The following is a 20,604-nucleotide window of genomic DNA, read 5'->3' as shown; positions in this document are numbered from 1 at the left end:
CCCTTGGAGTGCCTCTGGCCGACCCCTTCCCTTCCAGCCCAGACCTTAGGGTCTGCCAGGACTCTCTCCGATATACCCACAAGGGACTGCAAGGCTACACCCCAGGAGTGCCGCTGGCCCAACTCCTCCTCTGCCAGCACAGACCTTAGGGTCTACCAGGACCCCCTCCTAGTCCCACAAGGCTGCAGCCCCATAGTGCCGGGATCTCAGCCCCTCCCCCACCAGTACACCTCCATGGGGGTAAGTCAGGGCACCTTCCATAGGCCCCAAGGCTGCACCCCTGGAGTGCCTTTATTGTTCCTAGCTGAGACTGAATCAACTTAATTACTGGGTTTTATAAGTAGAAAGATCCTATTTAGATGATGCATAATGTCAAGGTCAAAATCTGTTTCACTTATTAAGGATCACATACTCTTCATATATATTAGAGAAATATATCTTGACAGGGGTATTTAACTGGAAAGGATTCTCAAAAAATTTATGCTTAAAACATCTTCCAGCTTAAAATCTGTGCCATGTCAGTGACAATGAAGTGCCTTGTGATCCTCCTCTTTGTTAAGGCATGACAGAAGGAATCGCCCAGGACGGTGACACATATCTTAGAATCAGTTACACAAACCCAGCTGCTCCTCTTAGACAAACAGGCTGCAAGGAGGGCAGGCGAAAGCAGGAGACACGGACATTCACTGGAGTCCAGGCACCTTACAAAGTCCGAGCAAATACTGAAGGCTGTGCAGAATCCCAGCTTTCACCCAAGTCCGTTTTCCTCTGAGGTTGTGTATCGGGTATATAGTCCCACACCCAGATGTACTGCCTTCCTACAGTTTTTTCCCTCTTCTTTCTGACTGCTTTTCCACAATTTTCTGTAGCTTCACAGAACAATTCTCTCAATGCATTTTCCTCATTTAACCAAATGGTTAAGTGTGGTCAAGAAAAATTACTGGCTTAACATCACATAGGAAGTTAGTGTCCAAGCTGGGATTTGCCTAGAATTCTTACCTTTCATGGGGCTATAGAAAAGTATCAATAGCTAACATTTATTGAACATTTAAGTATATGCCAGGAAGGATGCTAAGTAGTTCATCCACATAAACACATTTAATCCTCACCACAGTCTTATGAAATTATTATTATTCCCTTTTACATATGACAAAACTGAGGCTCAGAGGGAGTTTAAGTAACTTGTCAGGGTTACTGTTCCCCTCTTGTAAGTGGTGGGGACAGCCAGGAGTCTGTCCCCGGAGCTGTTAACCCCTATGAAGGTTCCCGGTGCAATGGCATCACTACAACAGATATAAAAAATTTTTTTTTAAATTAAGGCACTATTCAGAAATACACAAAATTTTATGACCTAAATTGTGCTTTTTTTAAATCCCCAAGCTAGCTGTTATTGTTTTTCATGTCATTTTGTTGGGTCAAGGTAGCCTGAGAATTATGTAAATAAAAGCCTGAAGTCACACGAACATGGGCAAAATCCATCAGATAGCTGGTCACTAATGAACAGTTAGGTCATGGACTTCATCCAGGTCATGGTTATTTCTGTTACATTCCACTTTACAGTTATTTATATCACAGAAGCAAAATGAGACAACTCAAAGGGGATAATGATTCCTGTTCTTACTGCAAGTTTATCCAATTTACTCTAGCTAATCTAAAAGACATACTTCAAGCAAATACAGTTACATATAGAAACCTGGATATATCTGCTTCTTTATTTTTAAATAAGTTGCTACCATACTTGAGGCCATGCATTCTTTCAAGAAAACCTTTTATGATAGAGAGCTCATGTAGAATCACCAATTGCTCTAAAATTTCAAACGGTAATTCAAAATAAAACTGACTTTCTTGCTTAACCATATTTATTTTAAAGAAATTGACCACTGCCTTTTTCCTGCTTGTTCTTATCCAAGGCCAGAACATAGGACTGTAATGAAGAGGGATCGGCTGCTTTCCGCTTATAGGTCTTGGTAACTTTATCCACATCGGGTTGTTTTCTGGTCATTTCTTCCACGAAGGTCTGAAACGTCAATGCCAGTTAAACGTCAATTAATGCAAGTATACCAGAGAAAATCATCTTTAGAGATGAACTAAAAACAAAAGGATAAAAGGAGCATGCAATTATTTCCGAAAAAAGAATAAACCATTGGGTTTCATCTTTAGGGGAAAAAAATCTAAACCATCGTAACATAGAATTTACTCATTTCTGAAGAATAAAAAATGTTATACTTGATAACGACAGCATTACAAAAATTATTTTCTTTAGTCTGAAAACCATGCATGGGAGCAGCTGTATGAGTAACACAACTGGTCTCCACAGCAGCTTGGCTCAAGCTTCCAAGCTCTTGCCGAAGCAGCTTAAAGTGAGCATTTGCCTGTAAAGAAAGGAGTTAACTGGAGCGGTCCCTAGGACTTTTCTGCGGTGCCTTTCATCTACGTATTTAAGATACTTAATTATTGGCTTTGATATACAATGTCATAAAGCATCCACACTAAATGAAGATATATTCTAAACATTCTTTTCTTGTCAATAAATATGCTATGCCAGGAGGGTAAAAGTTATTCAGGATGAAGTTCATAGTTAAAAGGTTTGACTATCTTCCCATTTCTTCACTCATCTCCTAGGCTCATTGTTATTGCTGACAAGCCATCCCCATATCTGGACTATGCAGCAAAGGCATACACTCTGGGGAAAAGCGATGGGGAAAGGAGGGGTTAGATATCAGGGAAAGTGGAGTGACACATTTCTGGAATATTTGTCACACTGGAGACCACTGATCACACATGGCTTGAGACACTTCAGGGCCATTATAGACATTGATATTGTATACTTTTATTAAAATAAAATATCAAAGTTAACTGCTTATCCAACAAAGCTTTGTAAATGTATAACAAACAAACAAAGAAGCAGACAAACAAAATCACTGTTGGTGTGACACCTACCATCTCAGAGTTTAAAACAGGCAGGATACACAGGAGAAGTATCTTTTTTGAGGAAGAGGATGTGTTCCCTTGCAGATATGATTATTTGAGGTACTGTTGGTTATTTTGGGAGATGTTTAGCAGCACACAGTAAGAAATGCAAGCACGGAGCAATCAACAAAGGTGGGTAAGCAGAATGAAAGCAGCAGAGGGCTGAGGATGAAATGCAAGGAGGGCTGGTGTTCAGAAAGCAAGAGGTAGGGCAGGAGCCACCCTGAGATAGGACCACAGGAGGGTGACTTCACAGAGGCTAATAAGGGGAGAGCCGTGGGAGAGCTGAGACCATCAACGTTAAGTGATGGAGAAGTAGGACGTTTTAGGGAAGCGGTAGACTTAGAGACCCAGTTGGAAGACTTGATGAGTGTGCAAAAGGGGGTGCGGTTTACAAGCAGGAAGCACTTTCGAGAAGCATGGCAATGAAAGAAAGAAAATACCTGGGAGGACAGGGGTTAGGTTATTTCTTTTACCTGGTGCTCTGCAACGAAGGCTTTCACCTCTTCAGTTTCCTGCGGGATGACTTCCTTATCCTTATCACTCAGTGTGGTTTGGGCCCATTGCAGCTGTACCAGCAGAGCTTCCAACAGTTCCTGCGTAGTGAGGAGCCCAGCCAGGGCGCCAACTAACCTCTGCTGATACTGCTGGGTGCACACCACCACCTGTTGAGGAGACAGATATCGCGCTGCAGCCCCTCCATCAGAGTCAACAATTTCATTGATGGAAAAGAGACAAAATGTAAGAGTGAATTAGCCTCATCCTGGGCTGCATGCCTGCTACATGTGGTCTTCCTAGACCCCACCGAGACCCAGCCTGGGTTCTGTGCTTTCCCTCCATGATGTGTGCCCCCTTCAGAAGTTTAGAGATGCCCATCAATCACCTGGGCTGCCTTTTGCTGCCTCATTTAAGTTCAAACGGCATTCTATGAATGATCAAGTGTGCTTCCTCCATGTAGCAGAGTAAAAATAAAAACAGCTAAGATCTTACATACAGCATTAAACCACATCAGGTATGCAAGTCACTCCACAAGCATATACTACTCTGAAATACTGCTATTTAAGTACTGCATTATTCAACAGGTACAGTGCGGACATGGGACAAAAAGGGATTCGGTGAACCAAATGATCGCCTTGTTATTATTCAAGGACGTAGCTGTAAAATTCCTTTAACTTTGGAATGAAAAGTGGACTGGAGGGGCAGCCAATAGGCACAGGAAGGGTGCTTTACAGAACATGTGTCTGCGCAGAGGCTCATGTTCCCACAGCGGGAAGTGCTTCTTAATTTTGAAGTCTTCGTAACTCCCTATTCTCGAAGCTACTGCTGCTCTAAAGATGATCTGAGATACACGGACCTCCTCAAACCTGGCCCAGATGAGTGCTATCCAGTGCTTAAAGGTGGTGCTGCAGTCAGGGGGGCAGAGGGCCAGCAGAGCATTTCCCATGCTGGTAGCTTTATTTAGTTCTGCTTGTTTTTCTTCCAGTTTCTTCATGAATTCCTACAGCAGAAACAAAGACTTCAGTTAGCTGCTGGCCCTGGCTGAAAACACAACTCCAGTGACGTTCATTTGACTGTCAGAGTTAAACAAATAAACAAGAACTTCAACTGGTTTATTCCCAGCTGGAAAGAATCCACTAATTGGGACATTAAGAGAGGAGATGGGACAAACCTACGAAATAACTTACTTTCTAACATGGATTTCAAAATACAAATCAAGGATGATACCTCATGCTTCACAAAATACATTAGATAAAAACGCACTCTCTTAAACTTGGACATATTATGATCATATTAAAGGAGAATAGCATTGGGAGAAAGAGTAATACCAGAGATAGAAATAATATTTATTGCAAAAAAATTTCTAAGAAATAAGACAAGGAAGTTAGTATTTAAAATAGCATTAACTGTGTCAGGAATGATAGCAGTATGTACTAAACCAAAGTGCCAAGGAAGAGAGAAGGTTGGGCAAGGAACTTATACATGTTTGGGAGTGTTGGAGAAAGGGTCCAAATGTCCAGGCAGGGAAGAGCCAGGGAGAGGCTGGAGGCAGGGGGCCAGCCTGCGTGAGATATGTCCCTTTCAGAGGCCAGTAAGAGCCATATTCTGCCTCAGCAGGATGAATAAGATTCGAGAGGCTTCTTTCAAATCAACCTGTTTTACCCATGTCTCACATATATAACTGTACTTTCTACCATCAGAACTGTATCGACGGATGCATGGATTGCAGAACTCCGAACATGGGATAAAAAATGAAGACCTTTGCCCTAAAAATGGTGACCTAAAAGAAGGTTAAAAAAAACAAGCTCACACTGAATTTCAAGCATCCTGCCCGGACCCCCAGTGGGCTAAGAGGGACCCTGACTCACGAGGGTTACCAGATGCTGCACACAGCTGTCACTCGTGTGATGGGGGGCAGGGAATCACTGAAAATACAGGTGTTTACTATAGTGTCAGTGACCTTCAGTCTTTAACTTCTGTGAAGCAGCTCTGTCATGTAGCTCCTCCCGTGGTATTTTGCTATGTTAAATAATTTGTTTACATACATACCTACTATACATTAAGGTCCCCAAGATCACAGGTCTGTGTCTTATTCTTATTTCATATCTTAGTGATTGAATAAATACTTCTTTCACCTTTTAATTAGCATTTTTTGCTGCTGTGGAGTCAAGGTTCAATTAACAACAGGCTCCACTAACATGATCTACTTTTAAAAATATTTTTATTTTCCCCAATATGGGCCCCTTAAATAAAAGAAAAACAGCTTTATAAGGAAGAGAAAACCAGAAGTTAATAACAGCTGTGCTTTTCCAGAGGCCAGCGGATCAAATCACATACTCTTCACCATTCCTGCCCGGGGAGGGCCAGGGCAGTGCCGGGAAGGCTGCAGACGGGACCATCGCCTGCCCACCACGCGCTGGCTCTGCTCATCGGCTGAGCGCTGCTCCCGAGGTGTGTACTCATGGGGGAGAGCTTGCCATTTTTAAAAGATGGATTATACCGAGAAGCCTCTAGTCCTGGGGCTCAAAAAACTAAACATTCTGCATTGCTTCTAATGGTGAATGTGTAAACGAAAGCAAAGGAAATGAGAAAGAATAAATAACGTTAAATGTTACTACTAAGAATTTTAACTAAGAATTAGAATATCATTACTAAGAAGTATTACTATGGATAATGCAACATGTTATCACTAAGAAGCCCTTTATAAAATTACATGTTACTTTATGCTATTTAAAAATATTTAAAGATGATTTGTTGAAAACCACTACCCCTGCTCTGGATACCTGCCTCCTGATGTTTCTGGGGAGCTCCTGGTCCTGCTGTGAGGGTGGTGACCCCACGAGCAGGCTCCCTTCTGGGGTTGTCAGACCTGGAGCCTGGGCTTCAAGGGGCTATGCTGGGACCCAACCCAGGTATATTAGTAGAATTCAGTGCTGGCTAATGGTCAGCCTAGGGTAAAATAACATAAACTAGTTTTTCAAAATATTGAACTGAATCAAAAATTTATAATCAATTTGATGTAATTTCCCCACTTCTGCATTTAAACTTCAACTTTAAATGTCATTCTTTCAGATATTATATAAGCTCGCATTGCTTTTATTAATGACAAAGCAATATTTTATTGCTAAATGTGAGGTACCCCATCACTGAGAGAGCATAATAATTAAAGAAGTTTCCACAGATGATGTAACTTACACTATACTAAAATCAATGATGTATTTCCAATCTGACCTTGAAAGATGAGGTTATTCAGCAGTGATAAACAGATCTTTTAAAGTTAATAGGAAATGCTGACATCAGTACTAACACTAAGTGTTAGCATTGCAATTCCTGACTTTCAGAGTCAAAGTTTAAAAAAACATCTGTTGAGAGCTATCTGGACCATTCTCTTAAGGGTTTTTTTGCTAGTTCTATGCATTGCCGCAGGGAAGAGCATGACCTGAAAATTCAATGGCCAGATTTTCACTTGGTTAATTATTCAGTGGTATATCTACTTATATTCCTTAATTTGTAATTTATACTATGAGCTACTTGTCAGAAGAATTTAAGACGGCTCTTGATTAAAAACAGAATAAGCAGAGGCTTAAAAATAAAATTTGAAGACAGTTGTTAAATTACCTGCTTGTCTTGCTTACAAAGGTCAAAATTATTAACTCACAGTTCTAATGGTGTAATTTTATAAATGCCAAACTGCTCATTAAAGAAGCTTCATCTTTGAAATGCACATAAAAATGCAACAAAACTGACCAATTATGTCAGAAGTCAAATAACCCCCTATAAAAATCAATGTGCTTTCTTAGAGGAAATAGATTTTAGGATAGATTTTTAGAATAACGACCTTCTTTATAAAGAAAACAAAAAGACAGTTACACATACGTGTCTGGGCACATGGAGACTCATTTCTCAAAGCAAGGAGGACACTGATGAATTCTAATATGTACTGAATTTTAATTTATTTCTCAGGAAGGAAAATATTCAGGCAGTTGCTATTTGAAGTCATGAGTCTATTTTGCCTATTTTGTTTGATTTTTCTCATTGAGTTTTACTTAACATTCAACGTAACTCACTTTATGCTTATCAGTGAGAGTCCGAAGACCATCCTTATCCTCTGGGAGAACGTCATGCAAAAGGAGGGTCTCCTCTGCGTCTGACAGCCACTCCAGCAGGGGGTACACCACGTAGTTGAACTCCTCTGCCTAATGGTGGGCACACACACACACACACCCCAAACAAGAGCCCCAGATATGCTTGTTAATATAGCAGATGCTTCCTCTCAATGGGAAAAAAGTCTTACATTTAAACTGATTAAATTAATTGCACATTATTTCCATTAAAAAGATAAAGCTATACCGTGCTGCATTTTACAAACATAAGAAAAACATCTAATATAGCAAAAAGGCCTCTATGAAGAATAATTCCATTTTAACCATCTGATTTCAGATGAATGGCAGCCTGCTACACATCCCAGCTGAAAAATGGCCCAAGGTGACTCAAGCAGCGCTTTTACGTGAGGGTGAGAAAACTTCCCTCTCTGAGTAGTTTAGCGGGGTTGGGAGGAGGACCGAGGCAAGGATGCTGAGAACTTCCTTCTCCACCGCTGTCCGGCTTAAGAAGGGAGGCGCTTCACGGTTCTTCGGAGAGCCGCTCCGCCCCTTTCTCCCTACGCCCGGCTCTGTCCGACGTGACTTGTACCTGACGCAGAGCCGCCTCCAGCCGTGTTTGCTTTAATACAGAAAGCGCGCACACGGTGTCCCAGCGTGTGCCTAACTCCTGCATCTGGACCTTGACCCAGGAGGAGTCGTCTCGGCTGCCTTCTGTGACCTCTCCGGCCGAGCGCTCCAGGGCCTGCATGCTGCTGGCCCTCTTCTCCAGCTCTTTTTGGAAGACCTAAGAACATATTTTTATAAAAATTGATTTTTTAAATTAACCAAACCGCAGCAGTAAAACATGCTGTTTGAAATACACATGTGCCTAACAACATCACTTATAGATCTCCAAGACCCACACTTTAATGACCCATATTTTTCACAGAGGACAGGACCACTGCTCCCACTGGATAGAACACTGTAAAGAACAACTCCTGGGTGAGGCTATTCGATCTTGTGACACTCTCCTGAATAGCCTTATTGTTTTAAATGACACATTGGATTTGAACAGTGGTGGCCAACCTTCTTTACTTCAAGTCCACCAAAACAAAGGCATCGAATCCTTTTTCCTCATTCTTTAATAATGGTGTCCCAATTTCCTCTCAAACGTTAGTGTGCGTGCCAACTCTGTGCTGACTACAGCACTACTCATAATCAGTAAAGTATCTAAGAGACTAACAAATAACTCAGCAATCCTGGGGCATTTCACGGGGTCTTAGAGATAATCGTTTTAGAGGAATCCCACAGGGAGTTGGCAGATAGCCCGTTTTTCCTATAAGATGCCTTTGTCTTTCACAGCATCCTGAATACCAGCCCATAGCGCCAAATTTTAGAGACCTAAATTTTTATCTGTCACCTTGAAAGAAAAGCTTTTTTTCCTTCCCACTTAATTTTGATGAATTTCGATGTGCTATGAATTAAACTGACTTCTTTTGGCCACAGACTTAATCCAAGAAATGAATCCAGGGTACTTCATTTCTGATCCAAGAGTCTGTATATGCAACTAGATCTTCCAAATAACCAATCTTATAGGTAGACTAAAATTAACTCACTACTTCTCTAAAAAAAATCATCAAATGGATATCACCAAGCATATTGTATAATTTTGGCTATCTCCATGATTTTCTATTCTGATCATCAGACCATTCATAAAAGTGACCCCATCAAGAACAATCCAAACATAATGTGATGAATTCTTTGCTGATTTCACTCTAATGGTGTTAAACGAGATGTGCCTGTAGGTAACAGATACACATACACATATACGCAGACACACATGCACAGGAGATACGTTATCTATTCATTTCGTGATAGGACTAATTCAACAGCTCTGGTTTGACCTTCCAATGTACTTTGTATACTTAAAACTTCTTCTTTAGCCTTCCAATTGTATTACTATTGCTGAATGATTAGTACATTCTTGATGACTTTCAATATATTAAAAACCTGGCAAGTGCCTAGCGGGGTAAATATTTAGACAGTGAGATTATACAAATGGCATCTATGTAACAAGTAACATGACACTACTCTTTACTCACTGAATGAATGCCAGGGAATGGAAAAGTTTGTATTAATCATGCACAAAACATTTGTCTCAATATAAGCAAAGCTACATTATTTTTAAACTGTTTTATTTCTGTGGGACTGATCAATGTTCTTCACCTATTCTTTTATTTTCTGTTAATATGAAAATATAACACACTCTCTTTTATGGATATAATGAGAGAATAGAACCAGAAAAGGGGAAATAAATCTGCAAAAGGACCAAATACTTAAAAAGAACAGTAAGATAAAAACGGGAAAACCAGGGAAGTATAAAGAGAACATTTTTAAATGAAATACATTTTCTGAACTCAAAAAATGACAGGGAGAAATATAACATGAACTCAAGGACAGTGCTGTAAGATATTTGTAAATAAAGTCAACCCTGATACAACCATTTTATATTAGTGCCATGCCTCATATTCTTTTTAGGGTTCTTTAAGCTGTAATACAGCATTTCATCATCATATAGGATGTTACACTCAGTGTCACCCGGACATCTTGAATATTACCTTGGCTTGAACAACAGTTTAACATAACATACCTATCAGCAAATAGCAAGGAAACTAATTTTCTTTAAGTAATAATCAAATCCCTCTTAATGTATGTCATTGTCTCATAAATTGCTGTAGTTCAGTGGGCAAGGTTCACACAGTTTTTAAAAAAAGGAAAGTCATAGATCAAGTTACAAATTCATACACTTATGCAATGACCAAGTTCCAGGCCACTGAATGAACAATTTTAAATCATATCACATCATTATTTACGTGAATAATGAAAGATAATAAAACAGTCTTGGAACATGTTTTAATGTTAAAAGACAATGAACTCACTTTCTAAGTTCTAAAAGATTTTAAATGTGGTAATTATAAACAAAAGTATTTCACTGATCCTAAAGTAATTTTCCTGTATCACTTTTAAAATTGGTTTCCCAATTCTGCTCAAATGTACACATATTTCAATATGAAAGACTGTTGCATAGTATGATACATTGCCTCTAGACTTTAAAAGGCTAAGTGGTTACAGTTTCCTCTATACTCAGAATTATCAAACGAGATCAATAAAATGTCCCAGATAACAATACCTTGTGATTTTTGATCATATAAATCACTAAACTAACGTCCCCATGGACAGGCTGGTCTTCTGCCAGTTGGGGTTCAACTCTATACAACCAGTCACTGAGGGCCTGCAGGGCATCTGTGAATTGTCCAGAGGATAAGAGGGCTTCTTCCAACTTGTTTTGCCTGAAGAAAAAGGTAGATAAATCAATCTGGGCAACAAAAGCCACACTGTATATCCGAACACATAAAACTCATTCGTGAAGGCTGAGCAGGACTCAAGAGGAAAAACAACATCCTGGTATTCATGGCTGTTTCTTTGCTTTCCTTAGAAAATAACAAAACTTCTTTTCAAACTTTCTCTCTTATTCTTTAAATACATGGCACCTGTTCCAGGAAAATTCCCCCATCACAACTCTGGAAATCACTGACCCTTCAGTTTCTTCAAAAAATTGGACTTTTTAATTAAAATTTATTTTCAAATTTGTGTATTAAACTATCACACATTTCTGGGGTGTACAGTTCTATGAACTGTAGCATATGGACAGGTTCACACAGCCATCATCACAACCAAGACATAGAATAGTTGCATCATTTCCCAAATCTCCCTCCTGCTGTTTGTTTATAGGCACTGCCCGCCCCCATCTCTAAGCCCTGGCTTTCAGGGATCTGTTTGCCATCACCAGTTTTATCTTTTCAAGAATGCAGTGTAAATGAAAAACATTTATATGACATTGTTAAAAGACCAGAACCTTCTGAGAGTGTAAATTTTAAAGATTCTTAAAAACTAACAACTAAAAGAAACTCATTATGAAGTTCCCTACAACTGAGTATAATATTCTATTTAATCTTAATACTGACAAAAGTAATTAGACTAGGGATCAATGAGAAATGTGAAAACATTTCTAAGATATCTGAACTCTTCCACTACTATAGTAATTTCTTAAATACTTAACAATTTGGCAGTAAGTTTAGGGCCTTCACAGATGAAGTGTAATGAGAAAGGAGATTGGAAAAGGGGGGATAGAATGTGGAAGGGAACAGCGGGGTCAGAGCAGTAGGACGTCACATGCCACATTAAGCAGCCTGTGTTTTAGTTCACACCCAGTATTAAATGCTTAAAGGGTAATAAAGCAGGGGAATGACAAGATCCTACTTATAATTTTAAAAGACCACCCTGGCAGTTAATGTGTTAAGTGGATTAAGAAGGACAAAGCAGACCTGAGGAGACCAGTCAGAAGGCAGTTGCTCGAGTCAGGTGTGAGAAGACTGAGGCTTGGAGAAGGATATCAGTTCTGAGTGAACTGAGAAGTCAAAAATAAACAATAATGAACAGCAAAGCCTTCTCAGTGCAGGAACCGTGTAAGTGAGTTTATTACTGATGAGCAGAAGGTCCCAGGCAAAGGACATATTTAAGGTTCCAAAAATGTTCCCCCCAAGCACCACTATTGTGTGTTTGAAAGAGGTCTACAAAGTAACCAAACTGTCTTAAGGAGCATTGTACCTTTCCCCAGATTTCCCACAGATCGTATCCCATTTCTCTTTGAGATCACTCAGCATGTCATCCAGTTTCAGGTTGTCATCAGCCAGGGAGGTTTTCTCCTTCAGAGAACACCCAGTTCTGGTGGTGGTGTCATAGACAGAATGCTTGGCTCCCAGTGATTTCTGAAACTCCTACATATTTAACAAGAAAACAATGTGCGTTTCTACTTGGGACTAATAAATAAACAGGTAAGTGACATTAAAAGCAGCATTCTTTAATAAATGGACTCTAAACCTTACTGGAAGACACCAGCAAATAATCAAGTCAGAGTGTACTGCTATACTCCAGAACACAACAGGGGAGAAAAGAAACTTCAGATTGCAAAACAAAGGATTTATTTTTCTCAGAAGCCAGGTGTCTCTAAGAGCACCTACTTTTGTCAGAAAATATTTCCAAGTAAAACAAATCCTGCATCTTTTGTGGTTACAAACCAGAAACAGCATACTAGTTATGATAAAATGTAATTGCTAATAAACTACTGAACAACCCAAGGGTTTGGAGAGGAAAATGTAGTTAATACTCTGTGAGTCACTATAGGTCCAGTATGGACAGAGAGTGACTCAATAGTGCATACTTACTACAGGGCTTTTTTTGGCCAGATTTATTTTCACACATTTTGGATATTCACAACAATGTTACATGTAATTGTATCTGTGAGCCAGGAGGAGGGACACATAAGAACCATATCTGTGGATTCCTGTGTTTGGACCTATTGCTCTTTCTATTCACACCATTTGGGGAGCTGATACCCCTCTTCCTCATGGCTTTAATGCCCAACCAGAGCCTCAAAAAGATCCACAGATCATTTTTCCAGGATTGAACAGCTACGTTGTTAACATGGCATCTACACTTTGCTGCTTCTTAACATTGTTAACTATGTTTGTGTCTGTATGTACGTGCGTGGGGGGTGAATTCTCTTCCTTCTACCTAACTCAATTACAGGTTTTTCTGGAGCAGAGAGCTATTATCTCTGTAAGCCTCTCATTACCATGTTGTATATTGGGTGTGTTCATAAGTACGTAATAGAAAGAATGAGACAACCACTATTGAATATTTAATCTCAGGGAAGAGAAGAAGGAAAGGTCAACCTAACGGGCACTTTATGAGCTCATAAAATATCATGGAAACATGAATACAATGATTCTCAACTCTGGCAGCATCTACGAGTCATCCCAGAGAGTGAAATGTTATGTAAATGGGTAATTTTCCACAGTAACTTTGGTTATACTTACCTAATTAAGTTTTTATTGCCTTTAAAATTTAGACATTTTATGACTAAAATATTTTGTCTTGTAATAGGTGGCAGCTACATCTGCGAAACTTTAGCAATAAATACCGTTATAATATCACACTATTTCTGCAGTTTATCTTCTATAATTATTATGTTTTCATGTTATTTTAAAGAGAATGTTAGTTTCAGAATCATGGTATTGACAGATTTTCTTCACACATCAGACAGCTCATAACTGTAATAGCTGAATACAGGATAGATTAAAACTTTTTAAGGTCAGAAAGTACCCAAATGATGACTAGAAAAGACTTCTTTTAAAATTGGCTGTGTGTGTCTTGCACATTTCAGAGAAATGGTTGACTTGAGTAACAGGTCACACTAGATGGGGCTCTTCACATATTCTTATTTCTAGGATTCTCCAACTTAAATATGCAATATACATTCATAAGAATACATGACACCACCTCTTCAAGTTCAAGTTCAAATCTGGCATTTTATTTTGAGAAAGAGGCTCTCAGCTCTCCATCAGAGAGGAAGGAAGGTGCTGCTCGCTATCATTGTGCTGCCAGTATTGTGTGGGACAGCTCCAAGGCAGAGGGCACCAGCAGAACAAGCCATTCATGAGCCCTCATCTAGCCAAAGAATGGGCCCTCAAATGCTTCCTTCCATCCTCCTAGGATCATGACCCCTTGAGGTCAATTAGAACCAAAGATGGGAGCAACCGACCTTCATGAAGGTGATGGCCAGACTTTCCCAATGATGATGAACCTTACAACGCCCCAAGATTTTCCAGCCTTTGAAATATTATGTTTCAAGCGATGACTTACATGCAGAAGCCTAAAACTGTAAAAGCGTTTGCGGGAGCTACTCTCCCTTTGCATGCCATGTAATAGAAAGTATAAAATACAACATTTCCACATCTAGTCTGCACAAGGAAGCTACTGACCATGTGTCTTTGAGGGTCAGAGTGGAATTTCATATACTCGCATATACATACACACAACAAAATACCAATTTTCCCCACTGCATTGTTTGAAAGAATCTACATGGCAAAATATATATTAAATTTTACTATAGAATTATTTTCTACATGGCATTTGGTCTATGAAAGAAATTACTGGACAAGATAGTGGTGAAAACTTGGGATGCCCTACAAATCCTTTATATGCTTTGTATTGCGGAAGCTTCCAGTTTTACTGCTGAATGTTCTCTCTTACCAGTTGTTCACCCTGGAATCATAATGGAACAGCCAGAGCAAAGATACTGCTGCCACCTAGCCAGCGTGAAGGGCCACTGGATTACATGTAATGTCCACACGGACAGCCTTTTTTCTCCAGGGCCGAATAAATACACAGTTGTGTGACAATTTAAAAGTGATCTTGAGATATATAATGACACAAGAGGCTTTTCTTAATTGTAGACCCACCTTGAGCTGTGCGAGTTGTGTTTTTATTTCATCTGGATCGTTGGCGATTTCCAGTTCAGAATCCAAAGAGTTTTCTGACTCTTCCAGCCACTCCATAAGTTTACTCCAAGCTTCGTGGAACTGCAAAAGAGATTCATGTCTCTGTCCAGGAAACTTTCTGGTATACTTACTATGTTTAAAATCGAGTGTTTTTCAAATCGAAAATGAATATTTGTGGAAACGTTAAGTTAAGTCAAAACTTCCTCTGAAGAAGAAAATAATAATAGTTTCATCAGCAGATTATGCAATGTCTAGTTAATGCTTGGCTTTTGTGGCCATGCCCCAGGGTCACTTTGCTGTAATGCATTCAAACACATAAACTCCAACAAAAATAGGAATGAGCCCAGAAACAGTTAGGGAGCACTAGGGAGAACTTGCCCTCCTTTCCTTTTGCTTAATAATTAATGTAAACTCTCAGAGAATTTTATTTGTCCAGAGATGTCTCTTGAGCTTACTCCTAAGGTGTTTAATTCCTATGTTAAGAAAAAGGAACAAAAGGAAGAGAGGGAAGGATAAAGTTTATTAATTGGTTTTGAAAAGTAACAGGAATAAAAAGAGGCCATTTACAACTCTATTTAATACAAAGGTAGTCTGACATCTTTATTGCTGCCATCAAAATCCTCAAATGAATGCCTGTGCCTCACATATATATAGGTTTTATGATATGTAAGAGCACCCACAACCCTTGAATTCTAACCATATAATTCTTTTTGGTATCTTGAAATATTCTGGTGCTATGCATATTGGATTTCAACCAGTCTCTTTCTTGTTTATCACAGAGAACTAGTGTTCTCTGTGTACTCTTTTTGGATGCCAAATTGTGAAACTGGCTATAAATTTTTTCTCATGATAAACGTAAGTGAATGTACACATAACAAATCTATGTAATCAAAACCTGTTTTATATCAAAGCACATTAATGATGAAATAACAAAGGGCATTTAACAATAAGAACAATAAGAGCACACAACCACACAGCTGCAAAGGCCCACTAGAGATATCTCATCAAATCTGCTCTCCTTGTGCATCCCTCTCACAGCTCTAATCAATTTGATCATGAAAACCAAAGGCTGTAACAGGCACATAAACTACCAAAGTTGGAGAACAAGATCAACATCTGAGCCCAACACTGAGATATTAGGATAATAAGAAATAAATTAAAGAAACAGCTAGTCATGGTGTTTGGTCATCTTTCTGCAAATATATAGGCTATAACAATGGTAAGTTTAGTGATATAAATGCACAGGTTTTAAGGCTGGCCCTGCTTTCAAAACTACTTTTAAGCCAGGTAAAGCAGAAGAAATGCTACCCTTTGGCATCAAAAAATGTAGAAAATCCTTATAAAGTTAATTAGACAAAATGAGAAAATAAAATTGACTAACTGGAGAAAGAAGCAAGAGGGTGGGCCACTGACTACTGGCATCCAAGAGACTTTCATAAATTAGACATTCATAATTCAAGAAATGCCTACACTACAATAACACTGCTACATATGTGGACAGAAAATATCAGGTTCATCATTAATACTGTTTAAAAAATATTAGAGACTGACTTTATTCTAGAGACTCACTTATAACAAGGAACATATCACACATTCCACTCAGAAAAAGGATCTATGGCATGTAACCCTGTAAAAATGTGATTTGACATTTCTAAAGCCTTTAACAAATTTATGCTGATAGTTTTAAACAATGAAACATTTAACTCCTGTATATTCTGCATCACCCAACTGAGCTCCCCCAAAATAATGGGGTCCAAATCCAGTGATAGAAAATGCAACTGAATGGGGCAAGACAAGTCACTGCAAAATACAGCTGCAATATTATAATAAAGTTTCTAGTAGAAATCAAACAATATAAGCCAAGCAAGGTGGGTAGATCTGTCTCCTTCCTGGAGTACAGAGACACATAATTTTACCTCTTCTCTGTGTTAGTCTAGAAGGGAATATGAGTGACAGTGGAAGAGAGCAAGGAAAGTTCATGAGATCCGTGAGATTCTCTAGATTAAAAAAGATAAATAAAAAGGAAAAACACATCCCCAAAAGATTCCGACAATTAATTTAAAAGCGGGATGAAGCTGTATCAAAATATCACAGAAGAAATTAAGGCTTTCCAATAAGTGTACGGACTCAGAGAGGTGAGAAATAACAACCAACACAGACACAGAATAGGCCCTGTCACAAAACTGGCTCTCTCAGCTGATTGTGAAGAAAGTTTGGCTGAGGAACTAAATGAAAGATAGCAATATAATAATTATAAAGAATGATGTCTTATTCTGGCTACAGAGTGGAGGGAAAGGAGACAGAGAAAACCAACCAACCCAGTAACAAAAACGCTGGGCCTCTCTTGGGGCCTTAATGATAACAGTCCATCGAGGAAGTCAAGTAATAATCAATCAGTCCTTTAAAGATTAGTCCCTAGGGCCTGAAGTGGCTGCCAGATCAAAAAGCAATGTCTGTTGTAAATAGTGCAGCTAACACCCTCTAGCTCCATCCATGTTGTTGCAAATGGTAGGATCTGTTTTTTTCTTATGGCTGAGTAATATTCAGATGGAGCTAGAGGGTATTATGCTCAGTGAAATGAGCCTGGTGGAGAAATACAAGTCCCAAATGATTTCACTCATATGTGGAGTATAAGAGCAAAGGAAAACTGAAGGAACGAAACAGCAGCAAAATCACAGAACCCAAGAATGGACTAATAGTTACCAAAGGGAAAGGGACTGGGGAGGATGGGTGGGAAGGGGGGAACAAGGGCGGCAAAAAAGTAAGGGGGCATTACGATTAGCATGTATAATATGTGGGGGGGCACGGGGTGGGCTGTGCAACACAGACAAGTAGTGATTTTACAGCATCTAACTACGCTGATGGACAGTGACTGTGAAGGGGTATGTTAGGGGTACTTGGTGAAGGGGGGAGCCTAGTAATCATAATGTTCTTCATGTAATTGTAGATTAATGGTACCAAAAAAAAAAAAGCAATGTCATCACCCAAACAAGTCTTTTTAGGAAATAAACACCTTGGCTTTGCACATGCATGTTACACCTAATACAGTCTGCAGTAAAAGTACTTTAGTAACACAATATATATTTCAACAGCTAGAACTGATTTACTGCCAAGCTCAAGAAATTTTTACAAAGGTCTACCTGCTTGGCCATCTTCTTTGCATCATCCAAGGATCTTCCTCTTTCTACCAACCGTTGAACCATTTTTTCCCATCGACTTTGTACACTGATCAGTAGATTTTTAATTAGGACAACATCTTGTTTCTGACTGAAATACTTCAGGTGGGTTCCAGTTCTGTCCAGCTCTATTATCTGATCACGGTGAGAATTTACTTCACTGGCAAAGACCTTTCCCAAAAAAAGGGGTATAATTAGAAACAAAGGAAAGCTGATTTATCTTAAAAATGCTTCTGGTGTCATAAGCTCAAACTGTTTCAAAGGACAAAATAAAGTTTTCAAACTACCAAATTCATGCTTCTGACATTAACACAGTCTGTTGTCTAAAAAGTCTGAAATGAGAATGTTACTCATCTGAGTTACAACACACCTTGTGTTCGTCCATTTCAAATAAGACTGTGTCCAAGATAAGACTTGGCCGAGAAGCTACATTTAGGGTCTGTTCAGCCTGGGTCAGCCAGTTGATAAAGTCTTGGAGAGAACTGTGGAACTCCAATGCCAAGTTGAGGGCCTCTTCCAGTTTAGTCTGCAGAGACAGATTATTATGGTACTTGATGATATTCAAGGCTCTTTCCCTGCTCCCACCAGTTTAAGCACTCTCTGGCAGATGCGCTTCCCATCCACATCTTATTTATGCATGAATGCATGATCTGTATTATCCAAACAGTTCATGAATGTAGTGCACCTTCACTAAAATACTGGCAAACCAAGACCCTTTAATACAGCGAGAAGCATCTCACTGCAGCTAAAAAAACAATTTAATATACACTGAAATTAATTATGGTTTGGGGGCAATTAACTACAGAACACAACTATTAAACAGAATGTGTAGAAATAAAACTTGACATTCATATGATTAATTTTTGGTGCCAAAATACTATGAAGTATGTATTATGCTCTGTCAGTAAGGGCATATAATCTAGTACTTCTAGCCTATCCTTTTTCTTAGGGTATTAAACAGTAATATTTTTAATCTTACTTGTGGACTTATGTTAAGTGCTTGTCATATGAACAGTCATCTCCCTCTCTCCTACATACAGTCCTTTGCTTTATTAGTGTGATTAGATAGAATTACTGAACAGTCCAGAATTTCAATGGTTCATAAATTTAAAAATGTTACCTATTAAACTTGATCTGTGATATACCTTTATCTGTGTTTGAATAGATTCCTTTAACTCTGTTCTTCTATGTTAAGACAGAATACAATTTTCAACTGACCCCATGTAACCTCTACAAGTACAAAGAAAATCTAAGCATGGATCATTAAAACATGGATCAACAGACTGTTCACTAATGATGCTACTCAGAGATAAGGTAAAACCCATGAAATAAAACAACCAAAACATTAATTCTATTATATTAATTCCACATACTTTTCTTTCACCGAGTTTGGTTTCCACAGATTCCCATTTTTCTTTCAAGTTATTTATGTCTTGGTCAATATTTGTCTCTGCAGATTTGGGGCATCTTGCAAGCATCTGCTGATGTTTCTGCATCAGGTTACTATATGTCTCTTCCATAACATCAAAGGCAGCACAGATTTCCTAAACAGAGATATCCCCCCAAGTTATATCATTTTTAAGGGAATAAAATCTAAGAATCCTTTATCCAGTACATCAATCCCAAGCCTCTTATTATGTAGTCATCACCATCCAGCACAAAGAATAACCCTGATACATTCAAACTTTTCATTATTATTGAAACAACACCTAAACCTAGAGCTACATCCTGTCCACCAAGCAATCTCAGAAATGGCGCTATCAATGGCAATCCACTCCAGCACGCTAAGGTTTGTGAGAAGTATTTTTAATGTTACCAAGAAAGGTTTCACTGTACAGTAACCAGTCACTTCTGTCACCCTAGGCAAGAAATTTAACCTCCCCGAGCTTCAGTTTCTCTTCTGTGAAATGGTTTCTCTCCTGAGACTATGACATAATGACTGTAATATTTTTTGGTATAATTTAATTCCATACTCTGAAGATATACAGGGGATTGAAAGCAAAGACCCAATACAGTGAGACATTTAAGTTGATCATTCAGAATTTGGAATCACAAAAGCCAAAATGTGACACCATGAGTATTATTTTCCTTTATAACATTTTCAAAGCTTTTAACTGGGAGTTAAAAGCAGTACTTTTTCTACAAAGAATATTTTTAAAATTGCTATCAAATTCAGAATTGAAGATCAGTAAAATAACAGCTACATTTGTGTAAAAAATTAAGACCAGTTCTATTCTACTGATTCAATTATAACTGAGTTATAATTATTTTTAAATATTAAATATTTAAAAAACTCTGGTGGGTCAAATTATAGCTACCACAGAAAAACTGTTTATTCTATGCTTTATAATTTTTAAAATTAAGATATATTCATAAAATTCTTCATTTTCAAGTGCACATCAGTATTTTTTAGTATATTCATAAGAATGTGCAACCAAGAGGAGAACCAAGATGGCGGCATGAGTAGAACAGCAG

General features: G+C 38.7%; 1 protein-coding gene across 4 annotated transcripts in view; it reads right to left on the bottom strand.

Moving 5' to 3' along the window:
- Positions 1–453: 453 nt before the first annotated feature.
- The window catches only part of LOC118928365 (dystonin-like), a 92,995-nt gene continuing 72,844 nt past the window's right edge, over positions 454–20,604 (bottom strand). Inside the window, exons 16-26 of one of the 4 annotated variants that reach the window (XM_057494055.1) lie at positions 19,503–19,673; positions 18,500–18,655; positions 18,094–18,300; positions 14,915–15,034; positions 12,219–12,388; positions 10,741–10,900; positions 8,161–8,355; positions 7,536–7,664; positions 4,325–4,468; positions 3,447–3,635; positions 454–2,017 (exon numbers count right to left, since the gene is read on the bottom strand). In XM_057494055.1, the coding sequence (XP_057350038.1) occupies positions 1,865–2,017; positions 3,447–3,635; positions 4,325–4,468; positions 7,536–7,664; positions 8,161–8,355; positions 10,741–10,900; positions 12,219–12,388; positions 14,915–15,034; positions 18,094–18,300; positions 18,500–18,655; positions 19,503–19,673 (1,794 nt within the window). In that variant the 3' untranslated portion in view covers positions 454–1,864. The remainder of the gene's footprint in view (positions 2,018–3,446; positions 3,636–4,324; positions 4,469–7,535; positions 7,665–8,160; positions 8,356–10,740; positions 10,901–12,218; positions 12,389–14,914; positions 15,035–18,093; positions 18,301–18,499; positions 18,656–19,502; positions 19,674–20,604) is intronic. The other 3 variants (XM_057494057.1, XM_057494056.1, XM_057494058.1) reach the window with 3 other exon arrangements.

Source organism: Manis pentadactyla, chromosome 16 (genome assembly GCF_030020395.1).
Source record: "Manis pentadactyla isolate mManPen7 chromosome 16, mManPen7.hap1, whole genome shotgun sequence".
In the NCBI taxonomy this organism is placed as follows: domain Eukaryota; kingdom Metazoa; phylum Chordata; class Mammalia; order Pholidota; family Manidae; genus Manis; species Manis pentadactyla.
The sequence above is the reverse complement of the archived record's forward strand: the minus strand, read 5'-3'. Positions and strand labels throughout refer to the sequence as shown.